This window comes from Lygodium microphyllum, chromosome 11, assembly GCF_053477565.2.
Source record: "Lygodium microphyllum isolate KBCC chromosome 11, Lygodium_microphyllum_v1.1.10, whole genome shotgun sequence".
Lineage (NCBI taxonomy): Eukaryota > Viridiplantae > Streptophyta > Polypodiopsida > Schizaeales > Lygodiaceae > Lygodium > Lygodium microphyllum.
The window spans coordinates 140,997,406-141,017,927 of NC_141145.1; the positions used below are offsets into that span (position 1 = coordinate 140,997,406).

Genomic DNA, 20,522 nt, shown 5'->3' on the forward strand with positions numbered 1-20,522 from the left:
TGTCCTCCTTGGAAGCATCAACTAATGTGCTGTCTGACACGTTTGTTAAGATATATGTGCTATTTACCTAGTTGCTTGTGGCACATGCACCTGGCGGGGCAAAAGACAAATCAAAGATTGTCATATTGGAGGATGCTATTAGTCACATGAAAAAAGGCTCATGGAATTGAGGAAGAATGAAGCAATTGCTAAAGCCTCCACAGTAGATTAGTTTTGCAAATCTCAATGGTATTGATGGCACTCCTTGACCCTTCCTAGCATTGGCCCTACAATTGTTTGAAGCAACCCTTGCAGATTTTGGGATTCAACTTTCAACATACTATGCATGCTTGAAATTCTTGATTAGGGGTTAGGGTTTGGTGTTTTGGTTTTTAGGGTCGAGGCAGAAACTCCAATATTAGGGGAGAAGGCCATGCTCTGGCATCAAAGGACTCCTTACAACAGAAGTAATGGAGGAGATTGTAAGCAATGGCCATGACACACGATCCTTTTCTTTCAGTTCCCAATGATTGGGAGGTCAAAGGGTTCTCATCAAATATTTATTTTTTGTTTGCATAGTCTTGTTTCTTTTTCTATGTTTTATTGCATCATCCTTTTCTCTTATTGTTGAGAGTCCTTTTCTCATGTTGTGCCACTTAGGCCTCGGAGGAATATTCCTTGCTGGACAATCGAACCTAATAGATAGAAAATATTTATTGTTTGCAAAGTCTTCTTTCTTTTCCTATGTTTTTTTAATTATCTTTTTCTCATTTTGTTGGTTCTCATTTTCTCATGTTATGCCATGTAGGCTTGGGAGGAGGTTCCTTGCTTCGTGACAACCGAACCTAACTTGTATTGAATTTGATAGATTAATTTTTTATTTGTATTATTTTTGTCATTTTGTTGGTTCTCCTTCTTCTCATGTTGTGCCACGTAGACCTGCCACCTAGGAGCAATATCCTTCCTCTGGACAAACGAATCTATTATCTAACCTGTTTTTAATAGAAAAGAAAAGGAATTTTGAAAAAGTAGATAGAAACGATAGGGCTTGTGTCTCGGTTGTAGTAAAGACACGAATAAATGCAGTGGTGTGGAAAGCTCTGCTCGTCGCTCGGCCGGGGCACCATCGTCGTCATCGTCCCATTATCGCCATTGTCATATCATCATCGTCATCATCGACAGCGCGCAGTACAGTGACAGTAGTTCACAGTCGAAGTCAGGAAGTTTCTTTCCGGTTCCACTTTTGCAGAGCATCAAATCGGGAGCCTAGCTGTGAGATTTCCACTTGTGATGTTCACAAAACGGTTCTAAAATAGACGAATGCACATATAGAAAACAGATTCTGATTACTGATTCAGAACGCGATAGCTGGAGATCGTTTAGCTTCTTGATGTCTAATCCGGCCGTGCTTTGAAGACTGGAATAAGAAGCTTTTGACCAAATAGCCTTTCAGGAAGAAAATCCCGTTCAGAAGGGCCTACATGACCTTGTTGCCAGCATAATTGATTCATTCGGGCTTTGTGGTGATGGTTATGATGGATACAACCGATTCAATGACAGAGGAAAGATCTGAGCCAAATTTGGCTGAATGCAGCGAGATTGACACTGGGATTCAGGAGAGCATCAAGGATGGGGAGGAGAAGGGGAAAAGTGGTGGTTATGTGCGGGCTGATAAGATAAATTTAGCGGACATTGATGCTGCCCTGGAACGGCATCTCCATCGTGCTTTGAATCCTGAGCAAGATCACAGGAAGAGAGAAGACTGGGAGATTGACGTCAGCAAGCTTGTTCTCAAAAACGTTATTGCACGGGGTACTTATGGAACTGTGTACAAGGGCATGTTTGATGGCCAGGATGTTGCAGGTACATGTATCCACTTGTTCCTTGACCAATGAAGCACTGTGCAAATGAGCAGATGATATTTAGTTTGCCTAGCAGTTTTCATAGTTGTTAAACTGCAACAAGAGAAGTTTCTAGATTTCATTATTTGAATATAGAAATTATGACTGGCTAGGGCTTTAATGATGCAGTTTATGATACTTTCATTGTTTCGTACATATTAAAGGCTATAATTAAATTTGATGATGCATTTTATGATTCTTTTTTTGTTTGTTACATATTCAAGGCTATACTGTTAAACATGCACTTCAATTTCTCCCATTCTCAAGCTTGCAAGCATCGATAGATTTGTATTCAGCTTCTGTGATCAGAGTCTTGAAATTGATACCGCCTTTTGCATGGTCATAACCTTTACAGGGTCTCATGGGGTTCAAGGATAGTAATCAGTCAACTTCTGAATGTGAACCTGCATATGCTATGCTTTTAAAAAAAAAAAAAAGGCATGTGCATGAGAAATTTACCCCTCAGGGAGTTTTCAATCACTAGTTGGCTAACTTTTATCAATTTTCAGCCCAACATAAGATGGAAGTATGCTAAAAATCAAGGTTGCGAGGCTGCCATTGTCATGTGGTTTTATGTCCAGTTGTTGAAAATTTACGGGAAGTCTGCTAGTGATAGTATTTTACCTGTGTGCCTATGGGATTGATCCGATAGTGGTCATGCCGAATCTAAACTACTTGTATACAACTGCCATGAAGATTGAAGTTGCTTCATACCTTAGTGTGAATGCAAGTGTCAAATAGACATGATAAGTGACCTTGGAGAAGATTTTGAAGAGAATGACAAGTGTGAATGCTCCTAGGGCTCCATGATTTTTGGTGCAATTTTTAGGCTTGCACAGGGCGTCTATAACAAGAGAAGAAAAGGCAGAGAAAAAGCATAGTGTACATGCTTTAGACAAGGAGAATGCACAAGAGAAGACCGAAGAGAACATGCTGAAGCTTCTTGTTGTGATTCAGAGGACTGATTTGGGATGTTGTGGATTGTTCTAAACAGGGCAAACAGGTTGTCTATTGCTGTTCATGAGGAGAATACTATCATCTACCTTGAATCAGTGGGAGATTATTGCTCTTGGTTGTCCCAAATAGGGGGATTGTGTGCACTATTTTGTGGTTTCTTGGTCTACTGCTGCCGGAGATTGAAAGTCGAGATTTTTGGGTTGAAAGAAGGATCTTTGGAAGCTTTTGAATAGGATATTATTGGTCTATGTGGATTGCATAGACATTGGGCTATTCTAATGCATGTTCGGGCTTGTTTTTGAGCCTTTGATATATTGTTTGATGCTTGATCTCATGTATAGCGAACATTAATGCATATGAGCTGAATTAAATTGAATTTTATGAAGCCATAGCTTCAGATTTAATGTCTTTATATGGATATATATGCTATAAAGGATTGAGTTGAAGCTCTACACGAGAAATATATTTTACAGTAGGGTTTTATCTATCTCTTCATATGCTTGATAGGTACTAGATAATACCTAGTGTCAGATTTGGGCTTGGATCAATTTATTGGCCACTAATGTTAATGCGGACATTAGAGACTAGGCATTAATTAATTAATTAATGCTAGTCTAAGGGTCAATAATTGCCCAAGGATACTTGGGAGACAAATTGGCCTAGGTAATTTAATTATTGGGTAGTAAAATTAGATTTTTGAGCACTAGAATAATTATTAAAATAATAAGCTAGATAATTAATATTTAAAAATTAATATAATAAGCTGGGTAATGCTAGAAAATGGGATTAGAAGGTTGCCAATTGGCAAAACTTGCCCATGCAAGCGGGAAAGACATTTTTGAGGTTGAGAGAGAGAGAGAGAGAGAGAGAGAGAGAGAGAGAGAGAGAGAGAGAAGGCTACTGTTGCTGTACAACAATTGACAAACCATTTCCAGCCAACAAGAGACTCTCCAAGAGTTGGAGAGATGTCTAGAAGAGTCTATAATATTAGGTGATAGTAGTTTGAGGGTTGTTTCAGCTAGATAACATCATATTTTGGGTATTTCATCAGTGGAGACAGCTTTCATGGATGTCTAGATAGAGTAGTAGTTGACTTCTTCCATTTTCTCATGACGGAAGTGTGAATTTTCTCTCTTTAGCATTCTCTCTTATCCTCCAGCTATCTCTCAAGTCATCTTAGCATTTTCGAGCAGTTTGATCTATTAAAGGAAGAGATTCTTGTCAAACTTTGATGTAAACCCTAATTTATAGCAAAAATTAGGGTTTCGACAACTACCTTGGGATGTGTGCTCAGAATTGAAGGCTTAGGACTTGAATTTCAGCAATTGAAATTGAGAAATTTTAGGGAGATTTATAAGGCCAACCAGCCAATTTCAACTTGGGGCTAAATTGATCTTACAAGGAGGGTGAAGGTCAATTTCCCAAGCAAACCAAGGGGCAAATTGATTTGAAGGCCTATTGGTCATTAATGATAGCAAGTAGAACTTGAGTTAGTGAAGGAGATCGGTGAATCTAAGTTGTACTTCATCCATTTGCAAAAAAGATAAAGAAATACCCAAAGGGGCCCCAGTTTTGGGGCCAACACGTTGTCCATTATTTAAAAATTAAGAGGTAAAGTGTGCATTTCAATTTTATGTGAATTAATTACTTGTTGTAATCATTGTTAAATCAAGTTATTATCACCCTATCTGAGGATGAAGGCTAGTTTCATGGTTCCATTGCCAAGATACCATCAATTCTCTTGACTTGGCGGGCTCGAGGCACTTGATTAAAGGTTAGAAGTTTTGCCCTAGTACTGAAATTGTGTTCAGCTGAGCATTTACAACAAGTATGTCATCTTATAGTGAGATGGGATTAAGCAGTGATGATGTATCTCATTCTAAAAATGCACATAATGAATGGAAAATGCAATTCCTAATCTTGGAAGAAGCTTATAGTATGGACAACAATGAGAAAATGTGATTGTTGACCAAAAAACGGGTCCTTCAAGGCCACAAGATGCTAATGACCAGAAAGGAGATGAAGAATATGATGACTAGTTCAAGGTCGGTTGAAGGCAGTAGTTGACATCTTTGTTCAATTGGCCAAAGATTCACAATTTGAGAGAATTTTGAATTCTCTCAATAAGCACAGCAAGGGCAAGAAGAAAACGTCAACTTCAAAGGCCTTTGGGCAGTAAGAAGTTTCCAAAGGACCTCCAATACAGCCTAAAGATGCACCCAAGGTTGGGGATGAGCAAAAGTATATGGTACTAGCGGGATTGGATACCCAAATGCAAGGCCATCTTGGTAGTGTCAATCTAATGGGTTTTGGACAACTAGGCGTACATGCAATGATGGGATAACTAGGATACCTTGGTGATGACACTATTTTTCATACTATGGTGGGCCAGGAACCGCATATGGGAATGTATGGCACAACTCCTTATGGTATGCAGCGGCCAACACAGGGTGTGCAAGGCCTAATGTATCCGGGTATGGCTGGTAATGTGCAAACCCCATGTATGGTAGCATTGGCATGATGCTTGGGGTACAAAGTTGCATTTTTGGTAATGCATTTGTATCCCTAGGTGCTTATGGGACTAAGGAAGGAGTGCTAGTAATGCAAATGCTTCTTTTGGTATTGGTCATGATGCAAATACAGCAAATGCACCCTTTTTGTAGTAGCTTTTATATGACAACTTGACTCCCAAGGGGGTAGCAAAAGGCAATGATGAGGGTGGAAAATGTCAGAAGTGGAGCTGCGGTGGAGGCATAAACATGTGCTGAAATAAACTGTTGAAACACAAGACAAAGAGAAAAGAAAAGAAAAGAACACGATACAGATGAGAACTCAGTTGTATACACGGGAAATGGAATCCATATATCTGAACACGAGACAGTCGCATACAACAGTGAGTCACTGGCTGCGTGGACACTGGCACTGGCACTGGCACTGGCTCTGGCTCTGGCTCCTCTCTCCACAGAGTCTGCAGATAGTGAAGATGATGATACTGACTGAGGAGGAGCCACTGAGTATAAATAGGCTGAAAAAGTGGGGAGCAATAAATGCTGGTCGGACAGCATTAATGCTGGCCGATTGGTGCATAAAAATGCCCCAATGGCATAAAATGCCTCACCAGAAACAACCTAAAGTACCTAATAAAAATGCCCAGCCCAGATCAAGCTCAGACTCACACATGAGCTGACAAATACTCTGCTAACAGAAAAGGGGTGAAGTTTGAGTCCTTTAGTGGTGCACAAGATAGACTAAAAGCTTTGATATTTATTCAATAGTTTGATGTAGCCTATTTAGGAGGAAGCTTCATTGAATCCTCAAAGATTCGGAAGGCAACCACTTTCTTGAAGAGGAATGCATTGCAGTGGTGGTCTACGCTCTTAATGCAAGGTAGACCACTGTCAACATGTGTATAATTCAAGCAAGTGTTTGCATTGAATTAGTTGACTAGTACATTTGAGGTGGACATCCTGACAGCTTGGAACAAGCTTGATGCAACGTAATGCAAGAACTTGGAACAATATAATAAGAAGTAATAATGTATCTAGCACAAGTACCATTGCAACTATTGATGAAGATCTACTTGAGATCTCGAACTCTAGCAACAAGAGTGATGAGGAGGAGGATGAGGAGATTGAGGACAGTGAGGAGGACATTTAGCATGAGTCATGTCTCATGATACATTCTCTAGGACTTAGGATTGAATTTTAGTAGTTTTCATAATCCATTTATGTATTGAATATTTAACAAGGTTTATGAGGCTTGAGACTTGTTTGACACTTTGCTACTTTATAATTCTCTTCATGTTTGCTACTTTTATCCTTTCTTTAAAATGGTATGTAATGTTTTCTTCTGAATATCGTGTTGACAATAATGATGTTAATGGTTATAAATTGAAATGTGATTTAGAAATGGCCAATAATAGCTATTTTCTTGAAGGTCTAACATTGTTTGCATGTTTATAGCGTGCAATATGATCACTGGTCATGTAGACAATGGATAGGTAAGATTATTTCTTTGAGAATTTCATGTATATGGATTCTATAAGCCATATTGTTTACTATATAGGTAAGAAACGTTTTTCAAACGTTTTCTAAAAATTAATACTGTAGGAAATTTATTTGAAACCCATTTCCTACCTTACCCTTTTTGAAACTCTTGGCTACGATGGTTGGAGAGAAGGCCAAAAGATATAGAGCTTGCAGTACAAAGATTGAAAGAAGCCACGTTAAGAAACAAAGATGACAAGAGGCATAGACTTTGACCTAGAGCTATTGAAAAAGGAGATTGGATACTTGTGTATGACAACAATGCTAGATAATTAACTTGGTACCATCAAGAAGGTCTCGAAGAGATGGCTTGGTTCTTATATTGTGAGACATGCATATGATAATGCTACATATTCTCTTTGCAAGCTTGACGGGATAGAGTTGAAGATACCCATAGTTGGAAAAAGGATCAAACTATTCAAGAAAAGAGACTCTACCACTTATAAAGAAGAAGAGGATAACACTAGGACTACTCAAAATAACATAGAAGAATAAGAAGAGGAAGATAATGAAGATGAAGTAGATGCCATGCTAGAGGATATGCAGGTTTAGAGGGGATGGATGTTATGTGGTTCTATGTCCAATAGTTGAAAATTTATGGGAAGTGTGATAGTGACAGTATCTTACCTATGTGTGAGACATAGGTAAGATAACACTAGGACTAATATAAGTGGCACATGCCAAAGGATGTGTAGGTTTAGAGGGGATGGATGTTATGTGGTTCTATGTCTAGTAGTTGAAAACTTAACGGGAAGTGTGCTAGTGTTGGTATCTTATCTATGAGACTATAGGATTGATTTGACAATGTTCATGTTGAATTTACACTACTTGTATACACTTGCCATGAAGATTGATGTTGCTTTATACGTTAGTGTGAACGCAAGTGTCAAGTACTTGTTCTTGGACAACGAAGTGGACAAGATAAGTGACCTTGGATAAGATTTTGAAGAGAATGACAAGTGTGAGTGCTCCTAGGGGTTGCTTTGTGATTTTTGGTGCAAGTTTTAGGCATGCATAGGGCACCTATAGTAGAAGAAGAGAAGGTAGAGAAAAGCATAGTGTTCGTGCTTCAAACAAGGAGAATGCTTAAGAGAAGCATAGCAGCTAAGAAACACATTTCTTTGAATTTGAAACTTACAAAACGTTTCTGAGAGTAAAAAAATCGTGAGGGCTCAAGATTTTGGATGAGAGACTCATTTTTTTTGTGATTTTGTTTAGTTATTGGACTTTGTCAATCTAGTATCTATTATTGTCTTGAGATTTGAATATTATACGACTTTAGTCTCATTTATGAGTTATTTATGATATATCACGATTCATTCTTAATTTGACCTTTTGTCAGTTTGTTTTGAAATGAGAATCATGATGTTGCAACTTGACCGAGTCCATATTATAGATAGGCTGTTTACATGTTAATTTCAATTTCCTTTGTATGATAAGTATAAATCATAATGTTTGAGTTTTGAACCATAGTATAGCTTGTCCAAAGACTAACTTTGATATAAGTGACAAGTCAATAATTGATCATAGATATGTAACGTATAATGTATTATTCTCAATTGACTCTATTATCACTCAAGCTCAATTAGCCATTCTTTGTTTAAGAGAGAGTTCCATAGAGGTTTAGAACCTCTTTCCCCAGTCAAAACTATTTAAAATTCCTATATAAAAAATCCCGCGTTTCTTATTTTACCCCTTCTTAAAAGAAACTTATGAAACAAGTTTTTGACGTTTCGTTTCTAAACGTTGTTGTATTCCAAACGGATCTCGAATTGTAGCAAGACAGCCTCCGGATGTCGAACAATAGTAAGCGCAGCTTGTGTATGGCTAGACTTGAAGCAGACGACATTCTAGAGAGAGAGAGTGCAATAAATGCAGGCTGTAGAGAGAGAAAAACAGCAAATGCAGGCTGTGGAGAGAGAAAATCAGCTAAATGCAGGCAAAGGAGAGAGAAAATCTACAAACGCAGGCAGTGGAGAGAGATCTGCTGCGGCAGGCTGAGGAGAGAGAAAATCTGCTGCAACAGGCTGAGTAGAGAGAAAAACAGCGGCGACAGCAGGGAGGAGAGAGAAAACTGAGCAAGTGGCAGCTTGAGAGTGATCAGCAACAGTCGCTCTGCTGTAAACAGCTGCAAACTGCAGGTGGAAGGTTGGAAATATTTTCCAAATTGTAGATGACAGCAAGGGACAGCTGAGACTGTGATATCCTCTGCGAAAGGGGTGTGGGCAGCAAGCTGAAAACACCTGAAACCTGCAAAAACGAGATATATGATTGAATTGAAGGTAGCATACATGTTTATAGATAGTTTGGGCCCTCCCAAGTGGGTTTGCGCTTATGGGACACAGACACTCTCGAGGAATGCATTTCTTTTAAATAAACAAGGTTACTTCATTAATTAAGCATGTTTTGGGGCTGTTTAAGTGAAGCTAATGCATTTTTAGCTCAACAGGGGACCCTCAGCTAGCTCATCCTAATCATATCTATCAATGGAGAGCTTACAATGTCACAGCCAATGTTAAGCTAATACAGGGGTTGCTCCCAGAGTTCCACTCTCAATTATAGCATTCCCTTGCATCTGAGTGTTGGAGTCATCTCATTGACCATTATGAGTTTGAGTGCCGGTTCTTGTGTTACATGAGACTACATGCTCAAATCGACAAGAAGTCCTCTTCACATTCTTATTCGGAGAGGGGTTTGGTTGCCTCTCCTTTACAAAGGGGAAACCCAGAGATGGCAAGAACTCTCTTGATGCTATCATGGCTGTGAACTTCTACCTTGCTCTTCCAGTCAGAGTACTTCATCCTCATCCTCATCTATGATCGTGGTTCTTCACACCGCACGAAGAACGATATCAATCTCCTCTTTCTCCTTTAGCCTCGAGATCTAGGTTTGAGAGGGGGATCCTACCCTTTCTTGGTATTCTACAGGATTCAACACTTGTCTTTGATATCGGCCTCCCTTTTCCGATGTACCTCCCTTTGCATTACATGATTATCATTATCTTTGTAAAATGGCGCCTGGGCAAGTGAACAATTTCTCCACGAGGGACATTGTTCAAATGGCACATGTTGCATGCGCATTCATGTAGCATAACTCTATGTGTCTCATTGTGCAGAGCACACGTGGGCAGATCTTGAGCTGTCTCCTTGGCGGTTCTTCACCGCCTTTTCACCACCTCATCAATCACACATTTTGATACTTTTGATTGCACAAGAGGTGGATCTTTTCACTGCTTGGAAATTGATGAGTCACTATTTTTTGCCATCGCTTAGTGCATTGTGGTTGTCATTGCTTGCTTTATTGCATTTGTGTGCATAGTTCAAGCATCCTCTTTAGGTTCGGATCAATGGTGCTCTGCTTTATCTCTTTGTTGCTTTAACTCAACATGTTTCTTCTCACCTGGTGCATATTCTATAGATTTTGACTACAGTTTTTATGGACTTGGCACAAGGGGGAAGATTTTCAGGTATTGGATTTTGTGGACTTGGCACAAGGGAGAAGATTTTCAGGTATTGGATTTGTGTGTTGTGGGTCAACCATTAGCGTGTTATTCTTTGTTGAGTTAATGATCCTAATGGAGGCTTTCATGTCCCTTGTTTCTAGGGGAAACGTGGTGAAGGGGATATTCTTTCCTCATTGGGTGGCTAGAGATCTTTGGAGTATCATTTTGTAGTTGATTTTGAGCTCACTTTGCTATTTGATATGGAGATCTCATCTTTTGGAGTTGGCCATTTCTATTTTAGACTACTTGAGGGAGAGTCATGCAATGCTGATTTTCTATTCTAGTGAGTCATGGACTTCTCAAGCACCATTGTTCTTTTTTCTTCTTGTGGCAATTGAGGTGTAGAGGTGCATTGGGTTTCTAGGAGCATCTAGGGCATCTTTGCTTGCAAGCCCACTAGAGTCTGGGGGACATCAAAGTGCCTTGGGTGAGGGCTTGATTGGTTGCCTATCCTTTGGGTTGGTGCCCACTCTCATTTGGGTCATTGTACAACGTTCTCGATGTGTTTACTATATATACGTTTATATTCTCATATTATCGTGCTGGGTGTTGCTATTGCTCTTATCTTTTCCTCATGCTCTTCCCACTTGCATCCTTATGGCTTTCATCATTACCATCATGTGACCATCATAATATTTTATAAAATTTCCCTAAAAGTGACTATCTCTATTTTATTTTGCTAATGATGAATAAACACGTATAAAATCAGTTGTTTAGGTTCAAAGCTTCAACTTGGTATATAGAGGATTAGGGAATTCTCACTGTCGGTGATACTCTTTTTGAAGACCAGCATGTAAATCTTCTTTCCTTAGTATTACCCAAAATCCAAAAACAACAATAGAAAAAAGATTATCCTTATTTGCACTTAGGGTATATAGTTGTAGGTGTTGTTCCTTTATTTTGCAAAGATTTACCTATCTCCTACATGGCCGTTGTCCTAGATACTAGGCATTGTGATTTAATGGATATGATCGTAGGTGCTGTAGTGTCTCCTCTCTCTAATGGCCCAATCTTTTTTAAACTAAGAACTAATTATGTTATTGCTATGGATGACTCCTATTTGCATGAATTACTCATGCTACATATCCGCACAATGGGTTTACATATGAAAGCCTCATCTGCCCATTTGACAATACAATACCGTATGGTGTTTCGTTGTATGTCATTAGCCATCCCTAGAGTGGTTGAAGGGGTTAATTCTTCTAAAGATAAAGGTCAAACAATCATCATGAAGTTGGATGAGAGTACACAAAGATTTCTGCCAGATTGTGTTAATTGGTCTGACATAGAGTTACCACATGAGTGGCAATTGGACATAGCTTCACTGCAAAAGGAGTTGTTACCCTCTTGGATCATAAAGGTTCAGAACATCAAAGGAAAGACATTACTTCTACCACAAAGGATGACTCTTGATGCGCCTGATCTTCCTCAGGAGACTGTGGTGGTACCACAACCCACACTCAAAGTCTCTCCATCACAAAGGGCAACAAATCTCAAGCTCCACACACAGCCTTGTCCTCAGGAACAGGTAGAGCATGGTATATTCTTACATTGCAAGAAGTTAATTGAACGTGCCTCTTCATCAGTTGTTAATGTCACACAAGAATTTGAATATGGGACACACTAGTATAAGGCTGCACCATATCTAAGACCCTAGGACTCTACTTAATGGATTGTTGAACTTCAAGTTACCAATTGGACTCATTTGGCTCTTTCTGGTTTGATTGAAAAGGTAGATGCTTTACAACTCCTCTGTGATTCTATTCTTATCTTATACCAAAATATTGTAAAAAATCAACTTCAAGTGAAAACTGATACATCTGCCCCAAGTCCACCAGCTACTACCGCATCTTAACTTTTGTCTATTCAGTCTACTAGTCTCGATTGGAATACATTTTCCGATAGACATAGAAGGAGAACCGTCCGAGCGTGCTCCTCCACGCCCCTCTTCTTATTCTTCCTCTATCCCTTCTCTTCCCGATTTAAATCAGGCCTATCCACCCATTTGGAAGGATGAGGAGGATGATTACTATGATGATCTTCAAGCAATTCTAGATATTTATTGTCCATCTTTACACTCTGTGCTTAAAGGTGAAACAACTGTTCAACAGCCCTGTCTGCTACAACCTTCCCTCCTAACTGGTGATACAAGTGAAGATTTGTCAAGAGTATTTGGAATTGTTATTTCTAGATTGGTCTGATGAAGATTTTCAAGTTGCTTTTGATCAAGTTGATGCAACAATGATGGAAAGAATTAAAAGGCAACATGAAACAAGCAAAGTGTTTGAACAAATGCCTCTTTGTATCTCACCCCTGGTTCAGACTAAAAGTCAAGCTTATAGGCAGTTGGATACCAGATTAGACTCTCTCCTCACGAGAGAGAGTATTGAATAGCAACCACCTCATCAACTTGCCCAAGAATTATCAGCATGGTATTTTTGGGATCAAGCTCAATTTTAACACCAAGCAGCTTACATCTCGACTTTTTCCGATGAAGATGGAGATAGTATTGTGGAGGACGATTTTGTTTCCATTAATCCTCATTGAGATAAAGCTGCAACAGTAATGTGCTACATGCATTACTCAATGTGCATACTGATACTGGTGTAAGTACAAATTCTTCTTATGCTATATCAACTACCACAACCCAATCTACTTCTGTAAATGCTACTTCTTCTTATACTTCTAAACCCTTATACACGAATTTCTACAAAAAAGATAGGTGTTCCTAAGAAAGTAGGTTTTTTTTCCATATGGTCAATTGATGGAAAATCTCCTGAAGAAGTAAAGTTTTTAATCTATATGATGCATGTTTATGTAGGGCAAAAAATCTTAGACAAATTCCAAACAAATAGAATAGATATCCTGAATGCTATGACCCATGGATTGTTGGAGGATTAAAACAATGGTGGATTTTCATACATCCCCAAGGGAAAGTTGCTATTGCTCAGAATGCAAATCTTGTACAACTCTTTTTTGAATTGCTTCTAGGAGAATTAGTTGGCAATAAACTAGATGATATTTTAGAAGCTCAAGAAGCTTTCTTCAAAGCAAAACTATGTGACCCAAGACGGTATAAAGAATATTTAGCGTATATGAGAGATTTATTATATGAAGGGTTAGGTGCCCATGACAACAATACGAAAAAACACTTAGTGTGTTTCCTTCTTGAACCTATCCCATTCTATTGTAAACAAAAAATGAAAGCAGAAAATAGGGATTTCACGAACAGCGTGGGACAAATACTTTAGACAATTGAACAAACTATCAAGGATGTCTATCAGCAACAAAAAATGACTCAACTTAATCACAAGTTTCCTCAGTCTGTGTGTAAAGCAGCTAGTAAATATGATTTGGATTTTGGCTGTGCCCATTGTTCTTGTGCTACTAATGGAACTTACTATGCAAGATACTCTAGGTGGTTTTCTTCTCGCCACCGACCTTATTTCAACCATCAAGACCAATCAGACAACAGACATTTCCATCGAAGATCTTCTCATAGAGATGGTAAGCATCAGTCCTCACATACATAATTCTCATTCCTATCAGTCTCAGAATGGTCAACACAAAAAGGAGTTAAAATGTTATATTTGTAGTAGCAAGTCACACTTTGCTAATAAATGCCCAAAGAAGACGAATAAGAAAACTTAGTCTACATCAGAAAATGCAACTAAGGTCAATCTCCATTACCTTAGTGATTATTCGTCTAGTTCTACATCAGATTATTCTGACTACTTTGTTTTTTCTGACACGGAGTATGAAGACTCTGTTGAATCTGACTCTGATTCTGTTACTGAGTCTAATGCCTTTGAATCTTACTCTTTTGAATGTGAAGCTAGTGATATAGTTCAATTAGATGTGTCATGGCATACTGTAGATCTTAGTGACAGTGAATCTTCTTCTTCTTCTTCTATACCGGATATAGATTATGCCATTCATCCAGATACTTTTCTTTCGGAGAATGCTCATTCTGCTAATTTCTCTGGCCATGGTAAAAAAGACAAACTTTTCCTTGGAGCTACAACCTCAACTAGCAAAGTGTCTTACAAAGGAAAACATAAATATGAATCTGATATTGATGAAGATATCTCTACAGATACAGACTCATTAGATAAAAAGGCCAAAGACAAAATTCGATAAGAATTCTTTGGCAATCCATATGATCTGCCCAAACCTGGACCCCTCAGTTTTGAAACTAAAGGTAAAGCTAATATTTTTGTGTCTCATTCTTTGGATCAAATCCATCAGCCTCGGAGTGCCACACAACTAGTCCATTCTTTGCACTCTACCTCTTCCACTCTGCAACATGAAGGAGGTGATATGCTTTATGCCTTTACTGCAATGCAACAAGAATTGCATTCTTTGTGCAAAGTGTTTAAAAGTATCTTACACAATCAAAAGGAATTAGCTCAAGGTAATATTGTCATTATGCAAGAATTACAATTGCAGGATGTTCATAACTCTACTGTAAAACTTGTCAACCAGATAAGGCTAACAAAGTAGCATATACATAAAGTCAATGCTCTAAATACTGGAGGTCCAATCCCCATGATTGGAGTAAATTTAAGAAATATGCTGCAATTTTCCTTATATGTGGATGCCTTATGAGATACTGGGTCTAGTTTGACTATTGCTCCTTATGAACTATTCTCCCCTAACTTTATTAAAACTACTTCATCGATCATCGTGGAGCTCTCCAACAACAAGAAGGTGACTTTAATACATGTTACTTAAGCTTATTTGCAACTATATGGCATTAAAGTACCCATTGAGATTCAACTCATGAAGCAAATGAGGTATGACCTTCTCATCGACACCGATATTCTACAACATTTAGTTTCTTAGACTTTTTGGTTCGATCATTTTACTATGTCCAATCAAGAGAAAAAAGCTGATATGCCTTTGCTTCCAAAAAATTGGAAGAAGTATTTATTCTATTACCGAAGCATCACACATACAAAAGGAAGCTGCTATAGAAAATCGATTTGCGGAAGAAAAGCACAAATATGCCGTGGAAATACAACAGGTACAAGCCCAGCTCACTAAATTCATGCATGAAGATCCTTTGATCTTCAAAGAAAAAAGAGCAGCCTTTGCCATTCCTTTTGCCTTTACAACCTAATGCAATACCAACAAAGGCAGTTCACTCAGGAATGAAAGAGGATGGCTTTTATCATGGTGAGAATCTCTCGCTGGTATGAAGGATAATGAGTTTGTGACTCATTAAATATTCCCGAGGCATATGTGCAAGGATGTAAAGCGGATGGTGACGTGGACACGTCTTCTTCATAGAGGCAGGCTTTGTTGGTATTGCATTAGGTTGTAAAGGCAAAGGAATGGCAAAGGCTACTCTTTTTTCTTTGAAGATCAAAGGATCTTCATGCATGAATTTAGTGAGTTGGGCTTGTACCTGTTGTATTTCCACAGCATATTTGTGTTTTTCTTCCGCAAACCATTTTTCTGTAATAGCTTCCTTTTGTATGTGTGATGTTTCAGTAATAGCATAAATACGTCTTTCAATATTTGGAAGCAAAGGCATATCAGTTTTTTTCCCTTGATAGGACACAATAAAATGATCAAACCAAAAAGTGTAAGGGACTAAGTGTTGCAGAATATCGGTGCTGATGAGAAGGTCATACCCCATTTGTTTCATGAGTTGAATCTCAATGGGTACTTTAATGCCATGTAGTTGCAAATAAGCTTGAGTAACATGTATTAAAGTCACCTTCTTGTTGTTGGAGAGCTCCATGATGATCGGTGAAGTAGTTTTAATACAGTTAGGGGGGAATAGTTCATAAGGAGCAATAGTCAAACTAGACCTAGTATCTCATAAGGCATCCACATATAAGGAAACTTGCGGCATATTTCTTAAATTTACTCCAATCATGGGGATTGGACCTCTAGTATTTAGAGCATTGACTTTATGTATATGTTGCTTTGTTAGCCTTATCTAGTTCACAGGCTTTACATTAGAGTTATGAACATCTTGCATTTGTAATTCTTGCATGATGGCAGTATTACCTTGAGCTAATTCCTTTTGACTGCGTAAGATCCTTTTAAACACTTTGCACAAAGAATGCAATTCTTGTTGCATTGCAGCAAAGGCATTAGAAGCTCATCACTTGGCATTGTGGATAAGGACATGTCTTCACATGGAATAAAAAGGAACGGAATATTATATTTACCTAGGTTAGAAGGCTAGTGAACTAGCCGCTATCTCAATTGACTATGAAATATGAGAGAGAGAGAGAGGGGGGGGGGGGGGGGCAGCTCCATTCTTTGGGTTTTGTTATTTTGGAGTGATGGATATGGCTTTGGCATGCTGGCCAAAAGGCCTCTTGTGCATCTAATTATTTTTCAACTTTCAGCAACCTTTACCCGGAGAGAGAGAGAGCAAACAAGTGTAGCTTAGTTGGTTAAGTTGGACGGGGTGGTGACCAGAAGGTCTTCGGTTCAACTCCTACATCCGGCACAGTCACTTAGTATAGTTGTTACAAAGAGAGAATTGAACCCGGGCTAATGGGTTAATAAAAACAAGTGGCTTACCACTAGGGTAGCCACTTGATTATGGGAAAAAAAAATGAGAGAGAGTCCATGATATGGCTGCTCCATGGTTAGAGATTATTGGCATGACTTGGATCACTACTTATGCATGATAGGATATTGTTACTATTCAAGGGCTTCAAGCCATTGGAAGCTGAACATTCTATTCTCTCTCCTATTTTTTTGTTAGTGTGAACATTGCATTTATGGCTGACAAGGAATGGCTTTATTTTTTGTTCTTTGGAAACTTTCTTCTTGGGGATAGTAAGGATGGTTGAATAAGAAAAGCCTCAACCAGGGTTTTTGGTAGTTAGGGATTGGCATGTTATCCTCTCCTTGAAGTTTAACATGTCACTTGCATCAAACTTGCATGTCGGCCAAACTGCCTTTGTACACTTATTCTTCTCAAATAGAGAGGGTCTCCTTGGCATTGGGTGGTTTCCTCTGTGACCCTACCTTGACTTTTGTATTCTTTTGTGCTTTGTGATATAATGTAACAACTCATTACGAAAAAAAAGGGAGGGCTCTCCTTTCCAGGGAGGACTTGGTTCCTTGGCATATAACAATCTTTGCTACTTCTTTGCCGTGACTTTTGTACTCTGTTAGTCATGTGACTTTTCTACTCTTTTAGTCATTTGATATAATATAATTACTCATTATGAAAAAAAAAGGAGGGAGAGAGGGAGGGAGGGAGGGGGCTCAACATTCTGCATTGGTGGAGCAGTCAAGCTGTTGGATTGGGGTGAAGAAGCAACAATGTCCAAGGGAGAGTATGAGGCTGTTAGAGCTGCATTTAGGCAGGAAGTAGCTGTCTGGCACAAGCTGGATCACCCAAATGTGACCAAGGTGTGAAGGCTGCTGTATTAAATGTAAAATAAAGAGTTTGATTATATGAGTGATTTTCTGATCCATTGTTTGTCGTTTTGTTATAAATGTAGTTCATAGGTGCCTCAATTGGCAATGGCGAGCTCAGAATACCTTCCTATGAACATGGAGCTGATGGTTTTGTTCATGTTGCATCAAATGTTTGCTGCGTAGTTGTGGAATATCTTGCTGGAGGAACATTGAAGGACTTTCTGATTCGGCATTGCCGTAGGAAGCTTACTTTCAAAGTTGTAATGCAGCTGGCTTTGGATCTTTCTAGGGGGTAAGCTTTCTGAAAACAGTAGCTGCATTGATGCATGCAAGCATGCGTCTGCACACGACCTTTTTCACTAGCATTTCTGAGTTTTTCAGGGCTACACTCATTCTGAAGATTTACCCATTTTGCACGTTCTGGCGTGCTCGTTAATAACATCACTACATAGAGAGAGAGAGAGAGAGAGAGAGAGAGCGAGCGAGCGAGTGTGTGTGTGTGTGCGCGCGTGCGCGCGCATATATGTGCCTTGCGTGCAGTTGTGCAGGCTGTGCATGCACATTTGCTTGTATACTCCAACTATTAGAAAAGGTGGGTGCACACAGCTTGCACGTGCCCATGTGCTTTTGTTGTATGTAAAAGCGATGTGCTTTGGGTTGTTGCAGGCTCAGCTACCTTCATTCACAATCAATCGTCCACAGAGACGTCAAATCAGAGAACATGCTATTGGACAAGAAAATGAAGTTAAAGATAGCTGACTTTGGGGTTGCAAGAGTTGAGGCACAGAACCCCCGTGACATGACTGGTGAAACAGGAACTCTTGGATATATGGCTCCTGAGGTGGTTTTTCTCCTTATGAAAATGGCGTCTGTTTTAGTGTAATCATTCCAGTGAGAGTGATGATACTCAGCGGAGACTTACACCATCAAATATTTTGTTCCCGGTTCAATTTCATCACACAAAATTAAATGAAAAAAACTGTGGGTGCCGATTTATGTTTGCATGAATGAAGATGGTTAGTTTTTGTCCTTGAAACTGTTGGCTAAGACAATTTGTGCATTCAATAGTGTCTTTTAGTATACGGAGCTTTAAAAAACAAAAAACATCATTCTGCAATTTAATATACTGAAGAATTATGAAGTCAAAGCCAGGAAAAGCAGCTGTATGGAGGTTGTCACTCTTTGCTACATTCGACTTTTCTGAAGCTGCAGTTTTTATGCTTCTCAGGTTTTAAATGGTAAACCATACAACAGGAAATGTGACGTATACAGCTTTGGAATTGTTCTTTGGGAAACTTATTGCTGTGACATGCCATATCCTGACCTTAGTTTTGCTGACATGACTTCCTTAGTAGTTAAACAGGTAATCATCTCTCTTTCTCAAGTCCCTCCTATCTTTGGTATCACAGAGGCTAATGTTTGTTTTTCTTGTTCTCTGATGTAAATTGAATGCCTAAGACTTGTCGGTGTCCAGAATTTGCGACCTGAAATTCCAAGGTGTTGCCCCAGCTCTTTGGCTTCAGTTATGAAGAAATGCTGGGATGCAAATCCAGACAAAAGACCAAGCATGGAGGAGGTGGTACATATGCTGGAGGCTATTGACACCAGTAAAGGAGGTGGGATGATCCCTTCTGATCAACCTCAAGGATGTTGTTGTTTTGTGAAATACAGGGGTCCATGAGATTTCTCTTGTGCGACATAGATGTGTAGTGGGGTGTAAATGACATTTCCCACTGAGCTTTTATCTGCAGACACTGGTGGCTATATGAGATAAATGAGGTGGAGAGCTTCCTTTTTACTGGTAAGGGGCTGAATATGTCATCCAACTCTTGATGGTTTTGCCCCTACAATAAACCACAAAGAGTAGATACACATTCTCAGCTAGGCACTGGTTTAGTTTGTACATCTGTCATCTGTTACCTAGCCATTAGTACATTCAATATATGGTCATTGTGAGAAGTCTTCTTTCATGATTTTAAAGTAGCAATAACTGAAAATTTCTGAATGATTAAAGTTAGCAAGACTATGGCAGATGAATATACCTGAAATTGGTTTGCACAGAAAAATACCTTCACAGAGTTCTCCACCGGAAAGACGTTATGTGCACGTGTACCGTATAACCGGGAAAGACTTCTGATTGGGTTTGTAAATGTGGGTGCTTGGGGGGTTTTTGCAACTGTAGTCTCATGTTGAGGGTGGATATTTGATGTCAGCATGGTAGTCAAGAGACTAAATCTGGCGGTCATGCTGATAATCTGATGTTGTGTGTTGATAGTAGTAGATGTCTATTGCACTTTGTTTCTCCTAGAGCTTAGGAGATTATATGTAAGGATCATCTTCTTGGGCAGGATCTCAGTTGGAGAAATTGGTGTGTAGTTGATGTTTGAGCATCAAGGGCTCAAATGCTGAAGGTTGGAGTAAGATACATGCTATTCGAAAGTGACAGTGCAATTCTTGCAACGTCTAAATCATTGCAAAGTGAAAATTTAGATATGGAATAAGTAATTATGTTTAGATATGTAGAATTTGCTAGCAATTATGTTTAGACGTTGGTCCAATTCTCAATACTAGGTCTTCCAAGTTAATAAGAATTAAATCCTTGGTGGGGTTGCCAAGTTTTGCATATGCACTAGGTAAAGGTAGTATATATTCCTTGACAGAGTAGACTTGTGATGCTTTGAGAGTTACATAAGCGCTGTTGAAATAGTCTCCATGATTTTTAAAGTTAGATGAGGTTTA

The 20,522-nt window shown here is 39.0% G+C and overlaps 1 protein-coding gene across 2 annotated transcripts; it reads left to right on the forward strand.

Annotated features, from left to right (window-relative positions):
- Positions 1-1,026: 1,026 nt before the first annotated feature.
- Positions 1,027-19,770, forward strand: LOC148029447 (serine/threonine-protein kinase 52-like). 2 transcript variants are annotated; one of them, XM_087688262.1, is made up of 6 exons: positions 1,027-1,842; positions 17,653-17,774; positions 17,867-18,075; positions 18,450-18,624; positions 19,012-19,146; positions 19,242-19,422. In XM_087688262.1, the coding sequence occupies exons 1-6, from the start codon at positions 1,506-1,508 to the stop codon at positions 19,269-19,271; spliced, it is 1,008 nt and encodes a 335-aa protein (XP_087544388.1). In that variant the 5' UTR covers positions 1,027-1,505; the 3' UTR covers positions 19,272-19,422. The 2 variants fall into 2 exon arrangements, with proteins under 2 accessions (XP_087544388.1, XP_087544387.1); XM_087688261.1 differs by having other exon boundaries at positions 1,028-1,842; positions 19,258-19,770.
- The last annotated feature ends 752 nt before the right edge of the window (positions 19,771-20,522 follow it).